The sequence below is a fragment of the Pantherophis guttatus genome, chromosome 2 (genome assembly GCF_059756535.1).
Source record: "Pantherophis guttatus breed Tessera chromosome 2, ASM5975653v1, whole genome shotgun sequence".
NCBI lineage: Eukaryota > Metazoa > Chordata > Lepidosauria > Squamata > Colubridae > Pantherophis > Pantherophis guttatus.
Window position 1 is genome coordinate 36,278,676 of NC_142064.1, and position 22,526 is coordinate 36,301,201.

General features: G+C 37.2%; 2 protein-coding genes across 2 annotated transcripts in view; one reads left to right on the forward strand and one right to left on the reverse strand.

Annotated features, from left to right (window-relative positions):
* Window positions 1–14,118, reverse strand: UTP15 (UTP15 small subunit processome component). Its single transcript, XM_034441155.3, has 13 exons — window positions 13,260–14,118; window positions 11,998–12,171; window positions 10,997–11,089; window positions 10,112–10,296; window positions 8,964–9,142; window positions 7,214–7,339; window positions 6,614–6,749; window positions 5,763–5,847; window positions 4,573–4,719; window positions 3,565–3,666; window positions 1,857–1,990; window positions 1,261–1,319; window positions 1–736 (listed from the first exon to the last, which is right to left on the reverse strand). The coding sequence occupies exons 2-13, from the start codon at window positions 12,085–12,087 to the stop codon at window positions 543–545; spliced, it is 1,530 nt and encodes a 509-aa protein (XP_034297046.1). The 5' UTR covers window positions 12,088–12,171; window positions 13,260–14,118; the 3' UTR covers window positions 1–542.
* The window catches only part of ANKRA2 (ankyrin repeat family A member 2), a 14,541-nt gene continuing 5,771 nt past the window's right edge, over window positions 13,757–22,526 (forward strand). Inside the window, exons 1-5 of the mRNA XM_034441156.3 lie at window positions 13,757–14,392; window positions 16,334–16,708; window positions 18,590–18,748; window positions 20,234–20,299; window positions 21,221–21,318. Of these exons, the coding sequence (XP_034297047.2) occupies window positions 16,420–16,708; window positions 18,590–18,748; window positions 20,234–20,299; window positions 21,221–21,318 (612 nt within the window). The 5' untranslated portion in view covers window positions 13,757–14,392; window positions 16,334–16,419. The remainder of the gene's footprint in view (window positions 14,393–16,333; window positions 16,709–18,589; window positions 18,749–20,233; window positions 20,300–21,220; window positions 21,319–22,526) is intronic.

Here is a 22,526-nt window from a genome sequence, read left to right on the forward strand (position 1 = left end):
TTTAGCCAACTGTTATCATTTATTTTCATCTACTGAGATATCAACAGAAAGTACATGTTTATGATAAATTCTTAGAATTTAAAAAAGTAAAAGATTCAGCATAAGCATCCTTAGATACTATACATACACAGAATATTTTTATAGAAATAATTTTTTTGAATGTTGGCACGGAAACATCTCCAAAGGCTTGGTTTTCCCAAATGAAAGCAGACCTGATTAAATACGAATGGTCCCATGAGAGCTTGCAGGTAAGATATGATACAGTTTTCTTCAAGTTCTGGCATTTATTTCTACTTTAGCAGCTGACAATTTTAATGAATAGAAAAATATTTGAATAATCTAAAACGGAAAGCCTGATGAATCTGCATAAATAAAAGGGTTAAAATAAAATAGCATTTGAATTTAAAAATCCACCCTGGCTGCCTTAAAATTATTTCAGATGTGTCACTCTCCAGTCAAAAGTAATGTTTACTTTTGGGTGCAAATAAGAGCTAAATGCAGATTCCACTGGTGAAATTTCTCAGCACAGTTCCAGTGTTTTTTTATAGCTCAACTGTTTTGTTCACATCCATGGAACTGGATTGTTTTCTTGTCATGGTAGCAAACAGTGCATCCATCATTCCCAAAACTTCTAGCAATTCCTCTTGATAATCAATCTCTTTCTCTACAAGATTTTGAAGTTTCAGAAACTGCTTATCAATAACTGAGGATTGTCCAATTACAGGCATATATATATCTGGAAAAGAAAAGATATAAGTTAATGGCATTTACAGTATGTACCTCATGTGGATAAAGACATATTAAGAATTCCCAACTGCCTCTTTTCTAGAACAATTTTAAGCAAGATATAAATAAAAAAATAATTTGGTAGCCAGTCTTGTCACTACTGAAAAGGATGGAGCAAGTGATGCTTTTTCTATCTGTAATTCCTTACTTTCTTGCCGCTTCACTAACTGAAAATAAACAGCTGAAAAACACCAATGTCAGTTTGAGAGACAGGGCAACCCCCACCCCCATCTTGGATCCTAAAAGGTCAAGATGCCTTCAAGTTCAGGGATGTCAAACTCAAGGCTCCAAGTCGGATCCAGCCTGCGGGTTGCTTAGATCTGGAACCTCTTTATATGCAAGCATTCAATTTCCCATCGAATTACAGCTACCTCTATGCTTATTTGTGGATTGTATTCTTTCAAGAGCAACAAAACGCATGCACTTTTGAAATATCTGGGTAAATGTCAATTTTATTCATGTTATTTCACGTACCTATAATGAGTTCTGCAACATTTATCAGTACAGGCGCATATCTTGCATCAGTCACATTTCTGCAAATGTAATTAATAGCCAGATGTTAAACTTCCTATCATACCCATTTTTTTCAGTTTTAATGACCTCCCGGAGAAAGAAAAGTAAACTCGGCTCTTCTTTTATCAGGAAAAAAACCTTCCAATTTACATGGTTAGGAGCTTTTTTTCCACCTAGCACCTGTCCCCTGGAACCAACCTCCCCCAAAATTATAGTCTAGGATCAAGATGCTACCCATGAAGATGGTTTAAGTATTAATTCTTCATGCAGAATAATGCTTAGCTGATTTATAATAATTGTTTAAATGTTATGGACCACTTGGGCTGAGACTTTGTATTTTAAGTTGTGATTTTAAATCAAACTGTACTGCATTATTGTATTAAGTTCTTTCACATTCTGATATTTCTCCATCCCCTTTGGTCCAATAAAACTCATCCAAACTTAAAAAAAAAAAGAATCTGAAAACCCCATCATTCTAAAATTAGAATTTATTTAGGCAATTTATTCCAATTTGGATTACTATGTAGTTGCCTCTGATGACTAACCTGGTAAATTACCTTATTAAGAAAGAAAGGAGGACACTGAGCTGCTTTTCATCCCGCCCAGCAAGTGCATTTTTCAGTGTTCCTCTGCGGTTTAATTCTTGCATGACAGCAACTGTAACTTCAGGTGGATTCTTTTTTTCAGGGCCCTAGAAGTAGAAAGTATTCAAGAACACATTTTTACAATAAAATGTTTTCAGGCATTTCAACAACTCAAATATATTCTAATACATTTGAAGAAGAAAAATGATTTAATTCTGAATAATGTAACAGTTTACATTTAAAAGCCATTCACAGAGCAGCTTGCTGCAATCTTGTCTAATTGCTGTGCCAAGGACACATCTGTTAAGGGTCTTGATTGCAAGGAGCTGTTCAAGGATCATTAATGAAACTTTTTTTTGTTTTCCAAACTAACGTAATTTAATTTACAGTTATTTCTAGGTCAAGGTAATCTTATATGTTGCTTTCTCATATGAATAAATTGTATTTTAAAAATGGCTCAATCCACTTTCACATTTAATGATGAAAAGCAGGTAACAACTACATATAAAAAGTGTACTAAAATCTTTTAGTTCCACTTTTCCTTTAAAAAATACTTATATGCTGATATAAGAACCTGAGGTGGGGAGATTCCAGGTCAGTGGCACAGTATATATGATTTGCACACAAATGGTACTTAATTCAAAATCTGGCTTCTCCATGAAGGAAAGGCACCAATATGAAATCCTACAGAGCACTTGCCAACCTGAGTGGGGAAATCACTTAACTGTCTGGCTCCAACCAAATCTAATCTGGCCCACATGGCCTCAACTAAGTCTCAGTACTTTCCTCAAACCTCCTCCTCTCTGACATTATTGTGGCTCTATTATTTTTGGCTCTGTTTTAGCTTTGTTCTCAGGAAGGAAACACACGAGGTGAGAACCATGTCCACCTTTCACTACTTTGTCTCCTCCTGCACACAAAAGCTTTCCATGCAGTGAAAAATAGGAAAAGGTGCTCGCTACCAACGCCCGTTGTCCGTGCAAGAGCAATGGAAAGCAAAGGCCCTCACCCTCTTTTCATGGGCAGAAGAGATACTGTCTATAAAGGTCCCTTGGGGGGAGAACTTAACCTGTTATCTTTCAATTTGCTAGAGCAGTGGAGAATTCAATCCAGTCCCCAGGCCAGACTCAGTTCCCCACCCACAATTTGGATTAAAGGTTGCTCTGTCTGAAAATGGAAATTTTCAGAAAATATTAATGGCAGAGGGAAGAGCTTTTATTTTCCTTTGGAGGATATAAACCAAATCTGAAAACCTGAAATGCTTTTAGCAGCATCTTTTACCAATCTAAAACCACTTTGCTACTTTAGGAATTAAAATTGTAAAACAGTAGTAAGAGAATGTTTGTGAACCTTGGGACTACCTATCTGTTCTGTAATCCTGAAATACTGCAATTTACAATATGTTCAGAACTTTGTAAACTTCTATTAAAATATAAAGAGATTCTAACAAGCAATACTCAAAACAATGTTGTGTCTTTGTTTTCCTAATCCTTCATATTTCTTCATGTAAAATCTACAGAGGATTTCTCCAATACCTTTTAACATTACATTTGGTATTCCCCACTATTAACAATAGTACCAATGTTATTGCATATATAGCAGGTGGCTTATATTTATGAAAATATTGACCAGATCCACTGCAGTGTAATTAAAAATAAAGCAGATGGGAACATTATCTTACTTGAAGTACTGCATCCAGAGCCTTGGAAACCTGGAAAGTTCTCAAGAACTTGTCATATTTCTTCAAATAGTTCTTCACAGGCTTGCTGACAAATAAATCATCCTAACGACAGGAAAAGAGTCAGAGAACAGTCAACAACATATAAGTGGTAAAAAAAAAATCCTGTTTTAGCTTCATTTTCTTGTCTTAATTAATCTCCTCTGTCAAATGGAATCTATAACAGATACAGACTGTTCTTGCAAGGTTGTTTACGCAGCGAGTACTTCATACTCGCATCATGGAAAAAAGAGGGTACTGATTTTTGGTTTCTCACCTGACTAGGTAATCTTAGGCAATGATCTTAAACAATATCACTGCAATCTGGAATACCTTCTGGACTCTTTCCCCAAACTCCCTGCACAGACCATACAAAAAAGTGGAAATATTCTGTATCAGCAATGACAGAGCTCATTTGAGCAAGCCAAGAGAAAAAGTATCTTCAGTGACCATAAGTAAACTTTGAACATCCTGGTGTGAACCCTACCACAAGCTTTTCAAGATTTCAAATAATCATGCTTTTGTGTCATTTTATGCTTCAATTCTTCACTTATTTAAACTGTCATCTATGCAGTACAAGACCAGGCAATATAATTTACATGTTAAAAAAAGATCCAATTAACTCAGTGAGACATGGTCTCTGTAGACAACAGACCTTCCAAACTTTGTTCACTTCACTTTGAACAAATATGGTTACAACTTGATTACTTCTATCACCACATCTGTATTTTAAATGCATAATATTTTAATGCTTAACATTTTAAATGTTTACTATCCAGTTTACCAATAGCATCTTTGCTTATTTTTGTTTTTAATTGGCTACCCCATATCAGCTTTTCCAAACTGGTCCCCTTCATGTTAAGAGTTGATATCCAGTGAAATATAGCCCAATTTTACCCTTCACATCTTTACTTTTTCATGCTATTCACTAACAAAAAATAGGGCTTTTTCTGAGCATCTTTTTCTGCATACCTGCTTTGGTAGATAATTTTTTCCTTTCACAAAGGTTCGGTATGCAGGCCTTCTCCGATGCAAAACCTCTTTTACTCCTTCATGCTTCCGATGTTTAACGTTCAATATGCCATTTGTCATGCCTACAACCAAAGCTTCATCCTCAGGCTATAAAGGAAAACAAAGTTGGTTTAATTGATATATTAAGTTCAATGGTATTAATTTTATGAAAATACTGCCTCACAGAGAAATTAACTTCTAATATTAAAAATGAGGAGGTATTCTACAATGATTTTAATCAAATAAAATTATGTTAAATTACCAGGCTTATGAGGTTAAGCCCAATCAAGTTTTTTACCCCAACTACATATATTAAATATTCCACTGTGTTCAATGAGGCTTATACCTCATTAAATCTCTTTTATTTGCTTTGTTCAGTTATTCATGCACATACTTAAACTGAAGTCAATTCAAGGTAGCTAACTTCTCAATTTCAAAAATGCAATGAATCCATCATCTTTGGCCCTAAAGTTTAATTAATAAACAATGAGGCAATACCCCTTTTCTAAAACATTCATGTCTTTCTGTATCTGTGCTGCAACAAATGAATGTAGTTAAAGACTTTACGTTTGTGTTATTTTTCCTGATATCCTCCAATTATGCTAGACTACATTACCAAACTTCCAGCAGCTAGGATATTGACTATATTATCCAGAAATCAAGAGTTATAGTCCAATACATTTGGAGGCATCAGGTTGAGGAAGATTAATAGGGTCAGGGTATCAGTGGAATCCAGATTGTAGGTTTTGTGTTGACATGACTAGGGAGTTCAGTACTTTTAGTTGGTGTCTTTTATTGTTATCTTATATGCATGTTTTTGCTTCTACTTCTTTATTAGCCAGCCAGGTATATTATTTATATGGGCAGCCATGTAAATCTGAAAAATATAGTTGAAAAGCATGGCATATGCACAACTGCCTTCTTTAACGAGATCTATTTTTATCAACATCTTTGTATCCAGCACCTTATATTCAAAAACTTAAGACTGATAAGCATTTTTACTGACAAAATCTGAAGGCCTACAAAACAAAAGAATAGCCGGGTTCACTGCATTATGTTAAACAAAAATCAAGCCAAAACACTTTTGGCCTGGAACAATACAGAGATACAAATGATTATTATCTATATACCCACCAGATTATACTACTTACTGCTAATGCAAGACTGAGAATTGATGCTTCATAGTTAAAACTGTGCACTACTTTGTAGGAAGTTGTACTGTAAATCTTCACATGCCTAAAAAAGAAAATGTCCATACCATAGTCAGCCCTCTACTGTAATTTTGTCAATACAGGTAGTACTCGACTTACAACCATTTGTTTAGTGAACATTCAAAGTTAGAATTGATAAAAGTGACTTATGTTAGTTTTTCACATTCATACCATTGGAGTTTTCCTGTGGCACATGATCAAAATTTGGTTGCTTGGCAACTGGCATATATTCATGGCGGTTGCTGTGTCCTGGGGGGGTCATGTGATCACCATTTCTAAATTTCTGACAACCAAAGTCAGTGAGGAAGCCAGATTCACTTAACAACCATATTACCAACTTAACAACTGCAGTGATTCACTTAACAACTGTGGCAAGAAAGGTTTTAAAATGGGACAAAACTCACTTAACTGTTGCTTAGCAACAGAAATTTTGGGCTCAATTGTAGTTGTAAGTCGAGGATCACCTGTATTTACCCCTTTCTGAGAATGAGTTTCTTTGTCATATATATTCTTCATATATATGAATAAAACGGTCAAATTTCCTCTCAGCTAATGGAAAGACAGCAATCTATTGATGACACCAAAACCACATCATTAGACCTCTAGCCCTCATTCTGAGATTCAGTAAACTTGCAAGTTTCACCTTTGTCTTCAGAAAATGTAAGACATGCACTCACAATATTTTGGGAATGCTACTAAGCTATATGTCCAGTTTTCAATTTTTCAACTGAATATGCATTAATTGCACAGAACTATTAGAAGCTTGATAGAAAATGCTGAAAAATACAAACCGATCTAGGGAGCCGGAGAGCAGCCTTTGACCAGAACTACTCAAACATAAACAGGTTACAGTTTTATGGTGATTTCTCAAGGACACTAATAGCTGGCCTCCTTTAAGGATATCCCAGATTTTAATGTAGCGACCACCTGCAAAGTTTTAAGAAATAGTATTTTATACATACACTTTTGGAAGGCAATTTCCATAGTTTACTTCTCTTCCCAGTCTATTAATCACCCCCCTTATTAACAAAATATCTTGTAATAGATTCAGCACTTTCACTTGGAGTAGGGCAAAATAAACTAGACTATAACCTAGAAAAGGCTTGCAAATCCAAACATGCATTAAGCAACTGCAGGTCACTAATCACAGCTTACAGGGACTTGATATCCTGTCCCAGCCCATGCTTGTGTAATGCAAGGAAGGAAAGAAGGAAGGAAGGAAGGAAGGGAGGGAGGGAGGGAGGGAGGGAGGGAGGGAGGGAGGGAGGGGAGGGAGGGGGGAGGGAGGGAGGAGAGAAACAGTTTTCGCATATGGAAATAAAAACAGGATGTTTTGCCTAAAATAAAGATGGCAAAGAGATGGAAAAAAAACTTCTGATTGAAAGAAATACCTGCTGTCACAAGAAGACCTTCAGAAGGAAACAGATTAACACTCTCAACTGGCTGCCCATGTTCTATCCTCATAATGCTTTTGTCTGTCCTTGTATCATATACTTTCACTGTATGGTCGTAGGAACCTAGAATGTATCCCAGAAGAAAGGATTTAGTACTTCACAAGAGATGTAGGAACAGCACATGTGCTTTTCTTCAAACCTAAAACACAATCTAACTTTGTTAGTGCTTTAAACACAAAGAAGTTGGTTTTTTATGTGGCAGCTTGTCCTACTTATCTTGATCACGGTTGTTGTAGTTTAGGTGCCCGTTTCTAACTGCCCAATTTGGAAAACTGACAAACTGATTTCGAGTCGTCCTTGACTTACGACAATTCAGGCCAAAATTTCTATTTCTAAACAAGGCAGTTATTAATTGAGTTGCACTTCATTTTGACGTTTTGCCAGTTGTTAAGTGAATCACTGCTGTTGTTAAGGTAATCATGCAATCGTTAAGGGAATCTGTCTTCCCTCATTGACTTTGCTGGTCGGAAGCTGGCTGGGAAGGTTACAAATAGTGATAGTATGATCCTGGGACAATGCAACCATCACAAATAATCCAAGTTGCCAACCACCTAAATTTTGATCACATGACCATGGGGATGCTGCAACAGTAGTGTGAAAACCACTCATTAGTTTTTTTTTTCAGTGTTGTTGTAAACATTTAGTAAATGAATGATTGTAAGTCAAGAACTACCTGTATTGGCTGTCTTACAATGTCGAATGTCTTACAAACATCTGTAATAATAAAACACTCAACAACAACCAAGTTTTCAACATGAAGTGTTTTATAATCTGAGGTCAAATGTGCCATCTAAGGATTTCATCTTCTGATTCCAAAATGTCTGCAGAATTTTTGAATTACCAACCTACCATTATAATTACCGTATATACTCATGTATAAGCCGAGTTTTTAACACATTTTTTATGCAGAAAAAGCCCCCCTCGGCTTATACTCGAGTAGAAGCCTCTGATCATGCAGCTCAGCTGGGATCGTCAGAGGCTTCTGAAAGCATTTTTTCTGCAACCTCTTCTCCAGGGCTGTGACAAATGACGTAGCCTTTACAGCCTTACCCGTGCTTGGTTACACCCCCGTGCTCTGCCCAAGCATTGCTGAATACAAGTACTGGTAAAGCTCTGTTTGGACATACAGATGAGGAGGAGGAATCCAGTTTTGAAGGATTTTAACTCTTGTGTTTTAGCTTGGTTGCTGATTGAGCTAAGGTTTTTGTACTTTTAAAGTTATTGTTGATACCATATTGTTTTTGTTGACCCTCTTTTCCACTTACAGAGCTAGTTTACTGTTTTTCTTTGAAATAAATATTCAAAAACATTTAACCTACTGATGCCTCAATTAATGTAATTTTATTGGTATCTATTTTTATTTTTGAAATTTACCAGTAGCTGCTGCATTTCCCACCCTAGGCTTATACTCAAGTCAATAAGTTTTCCCAGTTTTTTGTGGTAATATTAGGTGCCTTGGCTTATATTCAGGTCGGCTTATACTCGAGTATATACGGGTAAGTCATTCTTACAAAAAAAACCCAAAACTAAATACAGAGCAGAAAACCAAGCTGAAGCAGGAAAATCAATATATTTGAACAAAAATAAGTAAGAAATTTATAATTAGGAAAATATTGTAACAGTAGAGAAATGAATACATCATAAGGAAGTCATTTTGTCACCAGTAAATGTAAGGTTAATCACAAACCTGTTACAAAAAGATCTGCATTCAGTTTACTAGTACAGCCACATCTTACATAATCTGTGTGCTCTTTGTAGCATGCTATTTCAGATGAGGTTGAAACATCCCAGACCCGTGCCGTATAATCATCTGCTCCAGACATTATTCGGTACTTATCAGACAGAAATCCTACAACGTGTACTGCTCTATAAATCACAACAAAAAACAATAAATATAAAGCCATCTCAATTTTTGCTATAGTCAGTACATACCCTTCAAAGCATGAAACACTGTGAATTCTACTATTTCAGAGTACTGATTAGCATGGTTTTCTGAATTACTTGAAATTATCTGAGGTGATTATCTGAAATCATCTCTATCATTTTAAAAAATTAACACAAGAACAATATATTAATGATCTAAGAAAATAATAGGGGAAAACTATCCACCTAATTCACACAGTGAATACAAATAAAATGGTTGGGTTCACCCATCAAGGTAACAATAATGATCCAGTTATTCTGGGTTAAGCATGATGTATATTAAACAGGATATTATAAGAGGCTAATAGGCCAATCAGAGTTAGTTCAGATTTGAGCACCCTATAAGATCTGCAAATAAACAACTAAACCAATTAAACTTTAATTAGCAAATTAAATATATTCAACAATTCATATTTTAAAATTCTATACTATTCATAAAAAGAGACAAACTCTAACTACATTTTTAAAACATACAATTATGAAAACACTGCTTGGATCAATTGTCGAACGTTTCCAGGTTGTTAATATTTTCAGGAACATTAATTGAAACCAAAATTAATAATCAAGTTTTATGTCACAATTAAGCAAAGTCAGATCTGATGCAGCAAAAGCGAACAATTATGTGCAAAATGTATGCCAAAAGACTACGTTTTACATCACAATTATACACAAAGCATTTTTAAATCAATGCACTGTGACTAATGACAATAGAGACACAATTGATAAAACAATCACAACTTATTGTTTGTAAATATTATATCTGCAATATAATTAATGCATTTGTTAATTAGCTGAGAAAACAGATGCTTCAAATATGTTTTCTCACATCTGAAATTTGAATTACTCCAAGGTACAATTATAGATTGAAACAATTAGGCAATGAATCAAATATAGTCATGTTCCCATACTTACTTGGAGTGGCCTTCAAATTGCCTTAATGGTGCTCTTCCACCAATGTCAAAGATCCGAACTCTACCCTCTTCACTGCCAGCAACCAGCAGCTGCCCATCCTCTCGATAGGTAGCACAATAAGCTACATCTTTGAAGCGAGAAAATGTTTTGATTGGCTCTTGTGAATATCGCCCATATATGTGAATCTAAAACAACATAAAATGCACGAATTTTCATTCATAATGACATTAGAAAAAGCCAAAAGCTTTGTTGCTTATAGTTTCAGTTGTTGCAAGAATCATCCTCCATATGCCCTACACCAAAGTCAATAACCATGATCTTCTGACCTTCATTGCAGATATTGGTATGTCCTGTGTCCAATGTGAAATGGCCAAAAAGTTTGTAGCAATGTCTTCTTTAATAAATTTAACAACTTGCTATGATCTTCTTTATTTTCTTCATTTTTGGCACACTATGTACGCTTGCAGAAAGATATGAAATTCTGGCCTTTGGTTTAATGAAGTTGTCATCAAATAGCCATCATGATTTAAGTTTGAGACCAATATCCACAGAATACCATTTTTCTCAAGAACCAGTTCTCTTTCAGATACACATAGAGGCTCACATTTATTGATAAATTATTGTTTGGTATCACAAGGATCCATTGTTTGGTATAACAAGGATCCTGAGGGGATCCCCATAGGGATTCTGAATGTTACATGTTCCTTCTCCTAGATAGCCCAAAAAAGTCTTATTTGCTTCAGCAAATGGACACATTTATTCCACTGCAGTAAAAATAGGATGGTACAGCAAATGAATTTGCAGAAATTCACTATAATATAAAGTAGAATTAGAGTGTGAAAAAATGTAAATATTTTAAATAAAAAAATTAACTTAAAATCTTACCCTTGATGAGGCTGTCACAGCATAATTATATGGAGGAACTGGAGAAAAGTGTATATTATTCACTGCACCAAATTCCTTTATCTGAATGGGAGTCTGAACAAAGATGGCACAATGTTAAAAATTATTATCCTTTTGAAGACAATGTTATTAGAAAACTATTTACAAAAGACAAAGAGAAAAGTGACAATCTTTTTTAAGTTTAAAAATGAAATATTTTTATTCACAGCATTGCAGCATCATAAATTGTAACAGGGAGATATGTACAGTGAAAATTCATTTTTATAGTTCATTCAGGGGGGAGGAATGTCAATTACTCCCAAATTTCATAAAATAAGAAAATAGATATTCATGATGATTTACTTTATTTGTGTAGTACTTTCATTTTGATTTTTTTCCCCTTCCTGTCATTTGCCTCCAAGTGCCCGGTTCCTTTTTTCAGATCAACTGCGTAGTGATCCATTGACTGAGACAGAAATTGACAGCCAAGGCTGACCCTGTAGGTTGAAAGAGAGTGACTGGCCCAAAGTCACCCAGCTAGTTTTCATGCCTAAGGCAGGACTAGAACTCACTCTCTCCTGATTTCTAGCCTGGTACCTTAACTACTCGACCAAACTGGCTCTTAAAATATGTTAGTTTTTAAGAGCCAGTTTGGTCGAGTAGTTAAGGTACCAGGCTAGAAATCAGGAGAGAGTGAGTGTAGTTTTGCAAAATGTAGGTTAAATTACCATAACTTCAACCATCTCGCTCAGACTACTCTGTAATGCAACTAACTTGTCTGGCACTTATGGGGGATGTTTGGATAGAATCTGATCCATTGACTCTAAAGTTAGCTAAACTAAGGATTCATTAAATCATGGTTCACTCATGAATGGGAGAGTGCAGAAGTGATATACAAGTTTTGCATTTTTTCTTTTTTCATTTAAAAAATCAAATCAGGTAATATTTACAAAGAATTGACATCAGTTTCAGTTCCTATAATTAACTACAGTATGTGTTATTACCTTATAATTCTTCCAATACAAAGTATCCTTTGTAATTTTTTCTCCAAGCTTTGGAAATGTCTGAACTATTACAGGCTTGTAATTTGCCATTGTTTCTTAAATGAAATTTCTCCAGGAGCAGAAAGCAATCTTCTACCTATAAACTTCATAAGGATAGAATTTTCTAGATGCAACCTTTTAAAATAAAAAGCAAACAGATTGTTTAAAATAGCAAAACAAGTAAGGATACAATTTTCCCATCTTCTTTTATCTAAAATATGAATGTGCAAAATAAATCTTAGAATTCAAACTATTATTGAAGACTAGCCTGTTTCATTCATTTTGAAATGGGAGGTGGTAATATTCTATAATAATCTACAATATATTTGTTACACTATTTAAAACAAGTATTCTATTTCTAAGAAGAGATTGGACAACGATTTATCTGAAATGAGATGGGATTTCCTGCTTGAACAGGGAGTTAGACAACCAGACCTCCAGGGTAGTTCCAATTCTGTTATCCTATTACAGTTCCAATTTTGTTATTCTATTATATTTTTCCAATTTTTATTCAGGTTTTTTTTTTAATCTGAACTGGAAAATCTGCCCAAACTCTTCTAAGCCAATTGAAAATTTATATTTTTCCTTGAAGTCAATAGTTACAAGCTCCGAAAAGAGATGTGTGCAAAAATCTCAATGTCAACTATAACACACGTAGTAAATTGCAAATGGCAATTTACAGCTGATATATTCAGACTTCATAAACTGTATTTATGACCAGACAGGTTTTATGCTCAATACTGGCCACCGGCTTTCCCATTTTAAAAGAAATCAGATTGGTAACGAATAAAATGGGGCACTTTTTTCTTATTGCAATTACTTTTAGAGTTCATTGATAGCAGGAATGCCACTGGACAACTGCCCCAAGGAAATTTATTCAAAAGCAACGTTGCCCCCTAATACCAATGATTGCAAACTTGGAAGAGCGCTGCTTTCAGAATTCACTTGAAGGCTTTCCAGGACAACCTGCACAACAATGCAGGCAAGCAAGCAAAGAAGCGTTAATCCAATCTAATGGTCCTGCGGCATTTTCTGGAAAGGAGGCGGCAAGGTGGGGAAAGTAGCGGCTGTTCCTGGTCTGCCTTCCTTGCCACTAAAACGCTAGTCTACCTATTAAGGGAGAAGAGGGGGGAACTGGGCCTAAAAATGCAAGAGCTGGAGGCTGAAGGCCTTTCGCATCTCTGGGAGCCCCGTCCCGTCCCCTACAATCAGCCCGCGTTTACCTGGACCTGCGGTTCTTCACGCTCACGTTGCCTCCAAGGGAGCCGCCATCGCAGCACAGCGTAGCGGCTGAGAACTACGTCATCACACCGCGCCTCCTCTCTAACTTCTGCGCCGACCTGGGCAGAGGGTGAGGGCTTTTCTCATCGGCAACCGCTCTGGCGCTCCTTTCCGCTTCTTTTTACATTCTTCTGCCAGAAGGGGGCAGAATAAGCCGGAGGGAAACCGCTTTGCCCTCGACAAGTGGTGGTTTTTTGGTTTTTTTTTTTTTGGTAGGGGGTTGCGTTGCTCTAATTTTTCTCCACTCTTAATCCAATATACAAGAGGGGATAGAAGAATTGGTGGTGCAGACTAAACCAGGGGTCTCCAATCTTGGCCACGTTAAGCCTGGCGGACTTCAACTCCCAGAATCCCCCAGCCAGCAAAGCTTCATAAACAGCCAGCAAAGCTGGCTGGGGGATTCTGGGAGTTGAAGTCCGCCAGGTTTAACGTGGCCAAGGTTGGAGACCCCTGGACCAAGGGTGGGCAACTGTGGCCCTTTTACAACCTGTGGACTTCAACTCCCAGAATTCCTGAGACAGCCAAGCTGGCTCAGGAATTCTGGGAGTTGAAGTCCACAGGTCATAAAGGGACCATATTTGCCCACCCCTGCCCTGGACTAAAACAGTGCATCTTCCTTGTCTCGGGCTGAGTTTTTCCTGAGCTGCAAACCTCCAGGATATCACGAGAGGGCAGCAAGGAAACAGCTAAGCCTAGTATCCGCCGCCGCGCATTGCCCTCTCGTGGCCTTCTAGAGGCTTTGCAGGCCGGAGGACGGTTAACCGTATCCCCCACCCCGCGTTTCTGAGTCTGCCGTTGTGCTTCGGCGGAAGTGACGTCACGGAACGGAATCACAACAGCCGCGGATTGGCGTTGCAGCGCGAGGAACGAAGCGAGACAATGGAGTTGAAGGATGCCGAGGTGGGAGACGGGGAATTCGGCGACCTGTGGAAGTGAAGGTGGCGAAGTCTTCTGCGCCATAGAGGAATCTCGAGTGGCGAAGTTTAGAGCAGAGAAAGCCGGGTCGGTTTAAGTAAGCCGGGTCTGCGAAGGTGAGGTTGGTCCTCCTGCAGCCCGCTGGATGCTGGCTGTGCAGGTGAGGTCTCCTTAAATTAGAGTCTATGGACTGACATCCTATTTAGGGCGTTTAAATTGGTTGTTATTGTCGCATTCGTGCGGCAACAGACAATAACTTAGCGGTGTCCATTGAAAAGAAATACAGGTAGTCCTCAATTTAGGACCACAATTGAGCTCCAAATTGACGTCGTTAAGTGAGAAATTTGTTAATTTGCTCCGTTTTGCAACCTTTCCTGCCGCGTTTGTGAGTCACTGTGGTTCTTAAATCAGTAGCACAGTTGGTTAAGTGAATCTGGTTTCCTCCATTGACTGCTTGTCGAAAGGTCACAAAAGGGGATCATGTGATTCCTCCGGGACACGGCAACCGTCAAAAACGTGAATCGGTTGTCAAACATCTGAATGCAGATCATGGGATGCTGCAACGGTCATAAGTGTGAAAAATGGTCAGGTCACTTTTTTTTCAGTGCTGTTGTAATTTTGAAAGGTCACTAAATGAACTTGTAAGCCAAGGACTACCTGTACTGATTTTGTGTTGCAATTCAGAGGGAGTCTTTCTGAATAAAGGAAAATACGATGAGAGGAGGACCCAGATTGTTGGAGGTGATAAGTTGACTGTAAACTGCTAAGGAAGGGCCATAAAGCACTGTGAAGCGATATACAAATCTGGAACGATTTGCCCCCAGAGACACGAAGGATATTGGATCTCCGGGTCTTTCGCCATGCCCTAAAAACTTTTCCATCAAGCAGGGCGGGCGTGAACCCCCCTCCCCTTTTTAGCCTTTTAAATTGTCAACGGGTTTTAGTTTGAATGTTTTAAATTTTGGGCCAAAGTCATATAATTCTTTTAAAAAATTTTAAATTTTGTATTGGTATGTGTTTTAGTTCTGGCTGTGCACCACCCTGAGTCCACTAGGAGAAGGGCGGGATACAAATTGAATTAATTAATTAAATAAATAAATAAATAAATAATAAATGTACTGTTGCTATTATGAAATGTGATGTTCCATGTATGTTCTATAAGCTGTCTTTGATTACATATTTTTTCCCCAAAAGAACTTAATGGAATGGAATGTTTTTAAAAGTGGAATTTAAACTTAGTTTTTTACCCAAAATAAATGTCATGTTCAGGATGCATTAGCCCTGCCTATAGCGAAACCAGTAATGCTATAGCAGCGAAACTGGCAAAGAGAAATCCCCAAAGTACTCTGCCATGGATGTTTAATATGTAGCTCTGTGTGAGATCATCAATAGCTGTTTATGAAAAGAGGTCCTTCTCAATTTTTAAAACTTCTATCAAGAGCTGATTCCCTTGTAACATAGTATCTGATTTGAGTAGAGTCCAGTATAGAAATTTTAGAGGCTATCTTGGGCAGTGGTGAAATGTAAAATTTGTTACTACCAGTCCTGTGGGCGTGACTTGGTGGAGTGGGTGGGTAATATGACTGAGTGGGTGTGGCCAACTTTTTTTTTTTTTTTACTTTTAAAAGCATTTTTTCTACAACCTCTTCGGCTGAAGAGGTTGTAAAAAAATGCTTTTAAAGCCTCTGACGATCCCAGCTGACTTGCCTGATTGGCAGAGGCTTTCTTTTTTTTTTAAAGCCTCTGACGATCCCAGCTGACTTGCCTGATTCGGCCGAAGATGTTATAGACAAAATGCTTTTAAAAATTAAAAAAAAGCCTCTGATGATTGCGTGGCTCAGCTGGGCAATGGGGGGGGGGACAGGTTTGCTACCGGGTCTCCGAACCACCCATCTCCATCGCTACCGGATTGGGCAATCCAGTCCAAACCGGGAGCATTTCACCCCTGATTTGGGGATTTTCCTTATACGCAGAAGATGGAGAATATTTTGCACTGTTCAGAATTCATTAGTTGTTTACAATGGTGACTGCTATTTTTTGCACAGTAAACTGAATCAGTGTTCAATGTTCTAATTTACTGATATTTTGTTTCCAACTATAGATTATTAGAAATCTCAAACACTAATACTGAAAAAGAGAATACATCAAATACCTTGAGAAACAGATTACATAATTGAAATTCAGATCATGGAGTCTTCAACCAATTTAGATACTGATACCCAGCTAATTGTGGAAGATTGTGCTGGCACCTTTAGCTTGTCTCATATGCCAGATATTAAAGTTGAACATCACCTTGAGTCCAGTGTGGAGGAAGGATCACCTCAGAGTGTTGCTATGGGAATGAAATTCATTTTGCCTAATAGGTTTGATATGAATGTATGTTCTCGATTTGTCAAGTCCTTGAATGAAGAAGAAAGCAAAAATATTCAAGATCAAGTGAACTCTGACCTTGAAGTGGCTTCAGTATTATTTAAAGGTCAGTTTTTCAAAAAAAAAATTCAATAATGCTATCAAAGGAAATGAATATATGGGTGCAGTTGAACATTGTATATTTTTCTTATAAAGAATGGACTTAAATTTAGTTTGAAGTTCCATCTTATCTGACCCAACATTTTTTTCTGTTTTCATTGCCGTTATTTATTTATTATTTATTGTACATTATTTTTATAAATGACTCAAGGCAGCAAGTATATTTAATATTCTTTCCTTCTATTTTCCACTTTTGTGGAAAAATTGTCACTTTTCTGCCCTACTTATATGTAACGTGACCTGAACTTTCCACGTATATGGATCAACTTAATATTTGGTCTCAGATATATAAATAATAATTTAGGAATAAAAATAAAAGGTCCTGCTATTTTCTATTATGATTGGGTCAGTCTAATCCAAGCTACTAAATAGAGTAATATTTATTTCATATGGCTGTCCATCTGACTCTGGGTGGGGAAACAATATTTTTATAATAATAATAATTAAAATAATGCAAACATTAAAATATATGGCAGCTGAGAATAAAACACCTATTATAATGGCTACATTAACTACAAAAACAGATCCTTGCATATACTTGTGTCCCCAGTCATATTGGTCATACCCAGTGGTGGGATTCAGCCAGTTCTCACCAGTTTGGGAGAACCGGTTGTTAACTTTCTGAGCAGTTTGGCAAAACTGGTTGTTGGAAGAAATCATTAGGGCAGAGAACCGGTTGTTAAATTACTTGAATCCCACCACTGGTCATACCTCATCCCAAACTGTCAGATGACGTCACCCAGCAGTTTCATGTAGATTATAAACAAGAGGGGAGAAAGAACGAAGCCCTGAAGCATCGCACAAGTAGGGACTGAGGATTGAACTTCTCCCCTCTTATTAACACCAACTGAAACAGACCTCAGAGGAAGGAAGGGAACCAACACAGCACAATGCAATCTACCCCCAATTCCCAGAGCAGGTTCAGAAGAACACTATGACTGGTAGTATTGAAGACCACTGAGAGGTTAAGAAGAGCTAGGATCAGGTGAAATGCTCCCGGTTCAGACCGGATCGTCCGATCCGGTAGCGATGGCGGGTGGTTCGGAGAAACCCCTGCAAAAATCCCTCCCCCCCCCCACATGCCCAGCTGAGCCGCGCGATCATCAGAAGCTTTTTTTTTCTTTTAAAAGCATTTTTTCTACAATCCCTTCAGCCGAAGAGGTTGTTTAAAAAATGCTTTTAAAAGGTAAAAAAAAAACCTCTGACGATCACAGCTGAGCTGCACGATTGTCAGAGGCTTTCTTTTTTTACTTTTAAAAGCAATGCTTTTAAAAGTAAAAAGAAGATTGTGCGCCACAGCTGATCACCCCCCCCTTGCATGCTGTTCTACTTACTGCATGCCTCCTTTTGGCATACACTGCGCATGCGCACATTGCATTTGGTGCGTGGTGCACACTGTGCATGCGCAGCCAGCAAACCGGTAATAAACTGGTTCAGATTTCACCATTGGTAAGGATGACACTATCCCACTGCCACTACAGGCCATCCAAGAGTGTGATCAATACCATCTTTGTCCCATACCATGACCAGAATCCTAATTAAATATATCTTTCAGTCAGATAATTAGAATATCATTACAAGCTAGGATCCAAAAATATCTTAGCAGGTTATGTTCAATTATGAAAGTTGCCTACATAATCTCATTTGCCTTAAACTGCCTGAGTCTATGATTTATTTAGTATTTTACATGATGTTCTTCTAACTATGCAAATGTTGAACTGAGGATAAGCTTTGGTGTTATCTGAATGAAACAACCACATTGCTTTGTGCAATAAAATACTGTTATACCATATGACATTCTGACTAGCTTTTTTTTTTTTTTACCTAGCTGAGTGCAATATCCACACTTCTCCTTCTCCTGGGATTCAAGTGAGACACGTCTATACCCCATCAACTACTAAGCATTTTTCACCTATCAAGCAGTCAACTACCTTAACTAACAAGCACAGAGGAAATGAAGTTTCTACAACACCTTTGCTTGTAAACTGTACGTGTTTCTCTGTAGAAAGAATAATTTGGGAACAGTCCCAGAAATACATATTGATACAGAAGTCCTCAGGAGCCTTCAAGCTGCTTTGGCTGCTTTGTACCACAGACCCAGAGAAGTGCTTTACCAATTGAAGAAAATATATGTAAGCCTTTAAATTAAAACATCTTAAGTAAACCAAAAGCCCAAGTAGCCCAAGGAAGAAAAACAGAAGTCCTACAACGTACAATGTAAGGACTGTAATAGCCATTATGTAGGACAAGTAAGCAGAAGACTGGCAGAGGGTATTCATTGCTACCATTTAGCAATAAAAAACTTAATCTTATAATGCATGAACAGACTCAACCTAGTTTCAACTGAAAAACTGCATCCTAAACCAAAATAAATCCAAAATCACTAGGGAGTTGGTTTAAGTTGGTACTCAGACATATTAGCCATCAATAGACACATATAGGTAGCAACTTACAACCAGTTGCTTAGTGACCATTTGAAGTTATGGTGGACTTACCTTGGGGCTATTTATGACTTGGATTCAAAGTTCCAACTGACACAGCAGTCATATGACAGAATTGAGACCCTTGGCAGTATGGATGCATTTATGGCTATTTGCATCTCCCCACAGTCACATGACTACATTTTATGATAGTTTTGCCAAAAACCACATCCATAGTGAACCATTGGTTTACTTAACTGCAACAAAAACGCTGTAAAATCAGGTTGGTCGTGTGGCTGACCCATTTTATAATTGCTACGATTTATGACCATGATGGGCAGGCTCCATTACAGTCATAAATTGAGGACTCTCTGTAAAGATACATCACATTCAAAAGAGAAAAGCCAAGAAGGAAACAAAAAGACCAGAACACTTCCTGTTCAGTAGTCAACATCCAGATAAATAGGGATTAATTCCAGATAAGCAGAAAACAATACTGTACGTAATAAACTACAGTATCAGGAAGAAGACCACATCTCCATCAATACTGGCAGGGCAAGGCACTGTATATAAATGGAGCAAATCCCATCCCCACTAGCACTGATGCTATCTAGTTGGATAATAAAATATCTGCAAGCAAACAACCAAACTCGGAGCATCAAGAATTCCACACAACTGCTTTAATCAGGAAAGCTATATTGTAAGACTTGTACAGCCATGTTGCTTTATAGCAATGAAAGATACAGCCATATTGCTTTATAACTGAAATATTACTAAAGTGAAGCTTTCACTTCCTTAATACATGTCCTCCTACCAGTATCTAACCCCTGTGGCTGGCTTCATATACCAAACCAACGTGAGGATTGGTGGGGTTTGGTTATAGTTCAATGTGTGAACCTAAGTGATGATGTATAATAAATGTAGTTAAAGACAAACTATCTTAGTACAATTTGTAGTATAAACCTAATTTACGTGGCTGTGGATTCCTGGTTATCCACTGAATTTGGTTATTTGCTGAATTGTTATATGGTTTTCTGCTGTTGCCTTTGCAGCTCTGTCTGTTCACCAGCTGGCAGCTCAGGGAGAAATGTTGTATTTAGCTACACGTATAGAACAAGGTAAGAATTGATCTCTGGAGTTTTGTGGGATTTTTAGCACAGATAATATGGTGCAGGTTGGGGTCTGAACCGGGGCTCTTTTTTTTACAGAAAGTTTCCTTTTCTTCCTTGCATCCATTCTTTTTCTCCAGTTACTTTGAAATAAGTTCAAAATCATTTGAGTTCAATTAATTATGTCAAATCATTTTATATCAGCATTGATACAAATACTGATATATACTTACAACTATGTACCAGAATTACAGAAACAAAAGATTTAAAAGCAGTAGATAGATTTGCATTATGGGGCTTCTACATTTTTTTTCTTGTGAAAATATATTTATTAGCAAACCTTTTCTTATAGTACTATGAAATTATTATCCAAGGTATCCTGTAATTCTGGTAAATCATACGACAAGGGAACACGCTCTTTAATAAAAAGAGTTTTGCTTGTATTGTACAAGCTTCTTATTATTGTTCAGTTCTTACAGGATATCCTATAACATTGCTTAAATTGCAGTGTTGTCACAGATAATTTTGTTTCTTATCTCTGAGATCAATCTCTGCACCTTTTTGATGACTATTTGATGAATTTAAACAACTAATAATGTTTCAGAGCGTTTATATTTTCAATTTCACCAAGAAATTCTTAGGAATTTTTTGTAGTATAGAACTGCTGTAGTAATATATAAGAAAATATTTTTATCTGATTAAAACATAATTTATTTAAACTAAAAAGAAAGAAAAACAGAAAAGGTTGTTTTAACATGTCAGACTGACTATGTAGCTCAGACATGGTTGAACCTTGAGCCAAATGTAGATGGAGAGCATATTTTGCAACCCCCCAAAGTACTATAAATGGGATGCAGGTTTTGGCAGCAGTTTGGGAATTGGAGGCCGAATAAGTGGAAAGCGAGTTCATCTGTATGTTTCTTTGAACAGAAAATGTTATCAATCATGTGGATGAAGAAGGCTTTACTCCTCTAATGTGGGCTGCAGCTCACGGGCAAATTGCAGTAGTAGAATTTCTACTCCAAAATGTAAGTGAAATTGCATTGTATTTTATATATGCCTAGTGATACTACAAACAGATGTTTCTTTCCATCTGAACATAAATTGTTAAAGAAGTTGTATCAGTACCAGTAGAAAATATAAAAACTGAGAAATGAATATGCAAGTGTTGTGAATGCAGCTTGCATGCCGGACTTCAGATTCACAAGCCACATCCCTGTGAGTGAAAATTGTTTCCTTCAGTGGTGGGTTGCCCCGGTTCACACCGGTTCTATAGAACCGGTAGTAAAACCGGTGGGAGGCTCCGCCCACCAACTCCGACATCATCAAAATGCTTCTGCGCATTTGCAAGCGTGAGCACACGGCCCCACTGCGAACCAGTAGTTAAGGTAAGTAGAACCCACCCTTGGTTTCCTTGTCCAGTACAGAGCAAGATTTTCTGACTTCTCCTATTGAATATAGTAAATGTTTGTTTTTTTCTGAAGCCAGAAGGAAGTTTATAGTGATAGGCTGGATGTAAAATAGCATTTCTATCTTCCTCAGCAGCCTGTGATCAATTTTTGGATCTTCAAACAACTGGAAAAGTACAGGAAATTGAACGAGAGGACCATTTGGCTCAGAAAAATTTTGGGTACTATAGAAATATGAAAAACATATAACTAGGAATTTGAATTAGGTTTTTTAAAATTATTTTTGTATTCTATATTTTTTGGTACAAATTATATAATTGGATGTTTAATTTCAGTGTTCATCCACATTTCAGGCTACATACATGAAGACAGATTTTTTTCCTTTAGAATTTTCTGGTGATCTGTAATATTTTGAACCCTCTCCTTGGGCTCTGTAATATTTTTGGGCAGAGGATTTTTAATTTGTAGGAATCCATTGCTACCTTGTTACCATGTCCAGAATGGTATATTTTCTTTTGGATTTCGTTTGGATAAACTATTTTGCAAGCTGATTGTTATCATGACCAGAGCTGTTCTTACCACAATAGATGGTGGCAGCAGAAACTATCAAGGTGCTGCCCCAAAACAGATGGTGGCAGCAGCAGATCAGAGCGCATCTGGGAAACAAGGTTTAGGACCATCAGCCTTTTGTGGGTGTGGGTCTCTAAGGCAAGTAGGTAACATCAGTACAGCTTAAAGTGTTTTGATCTGCAGTTATAAGTGGTACTGCATTAGTCACCTATTAAGTATGTTTCCATTTATAGAAATAATTTCATGTCCAGTTTGTT

What these genes read in the sequence shown, in the direction of transcription:
- UTP15 (XM_034441155.3), bottom strand. Translation starts at nt 12,087, where the DNA reads ATGGCAAATTACAAGCCTGTAATAGTTCAGACATTTCCAAAGCTTGGA. An exon ending in CAATTTGAAGGCCACTCCAA is followed by an intron (nt 9,143 to 10,111) that starts GTAAGTATGGGA and finishes TGTGATTTATAG; the next exon opens with AGCAGTACACGTTGTAGGAT. An exon ending in TTCTCAGTCTTGCATTAGCA is followed by an intron (nt 4,720 to 5,762) that starts GTAAGTAGTATA and finishes TTTCCTTTATAG; the next exon opens with CCTGAGGATGAAGCTTTGGT.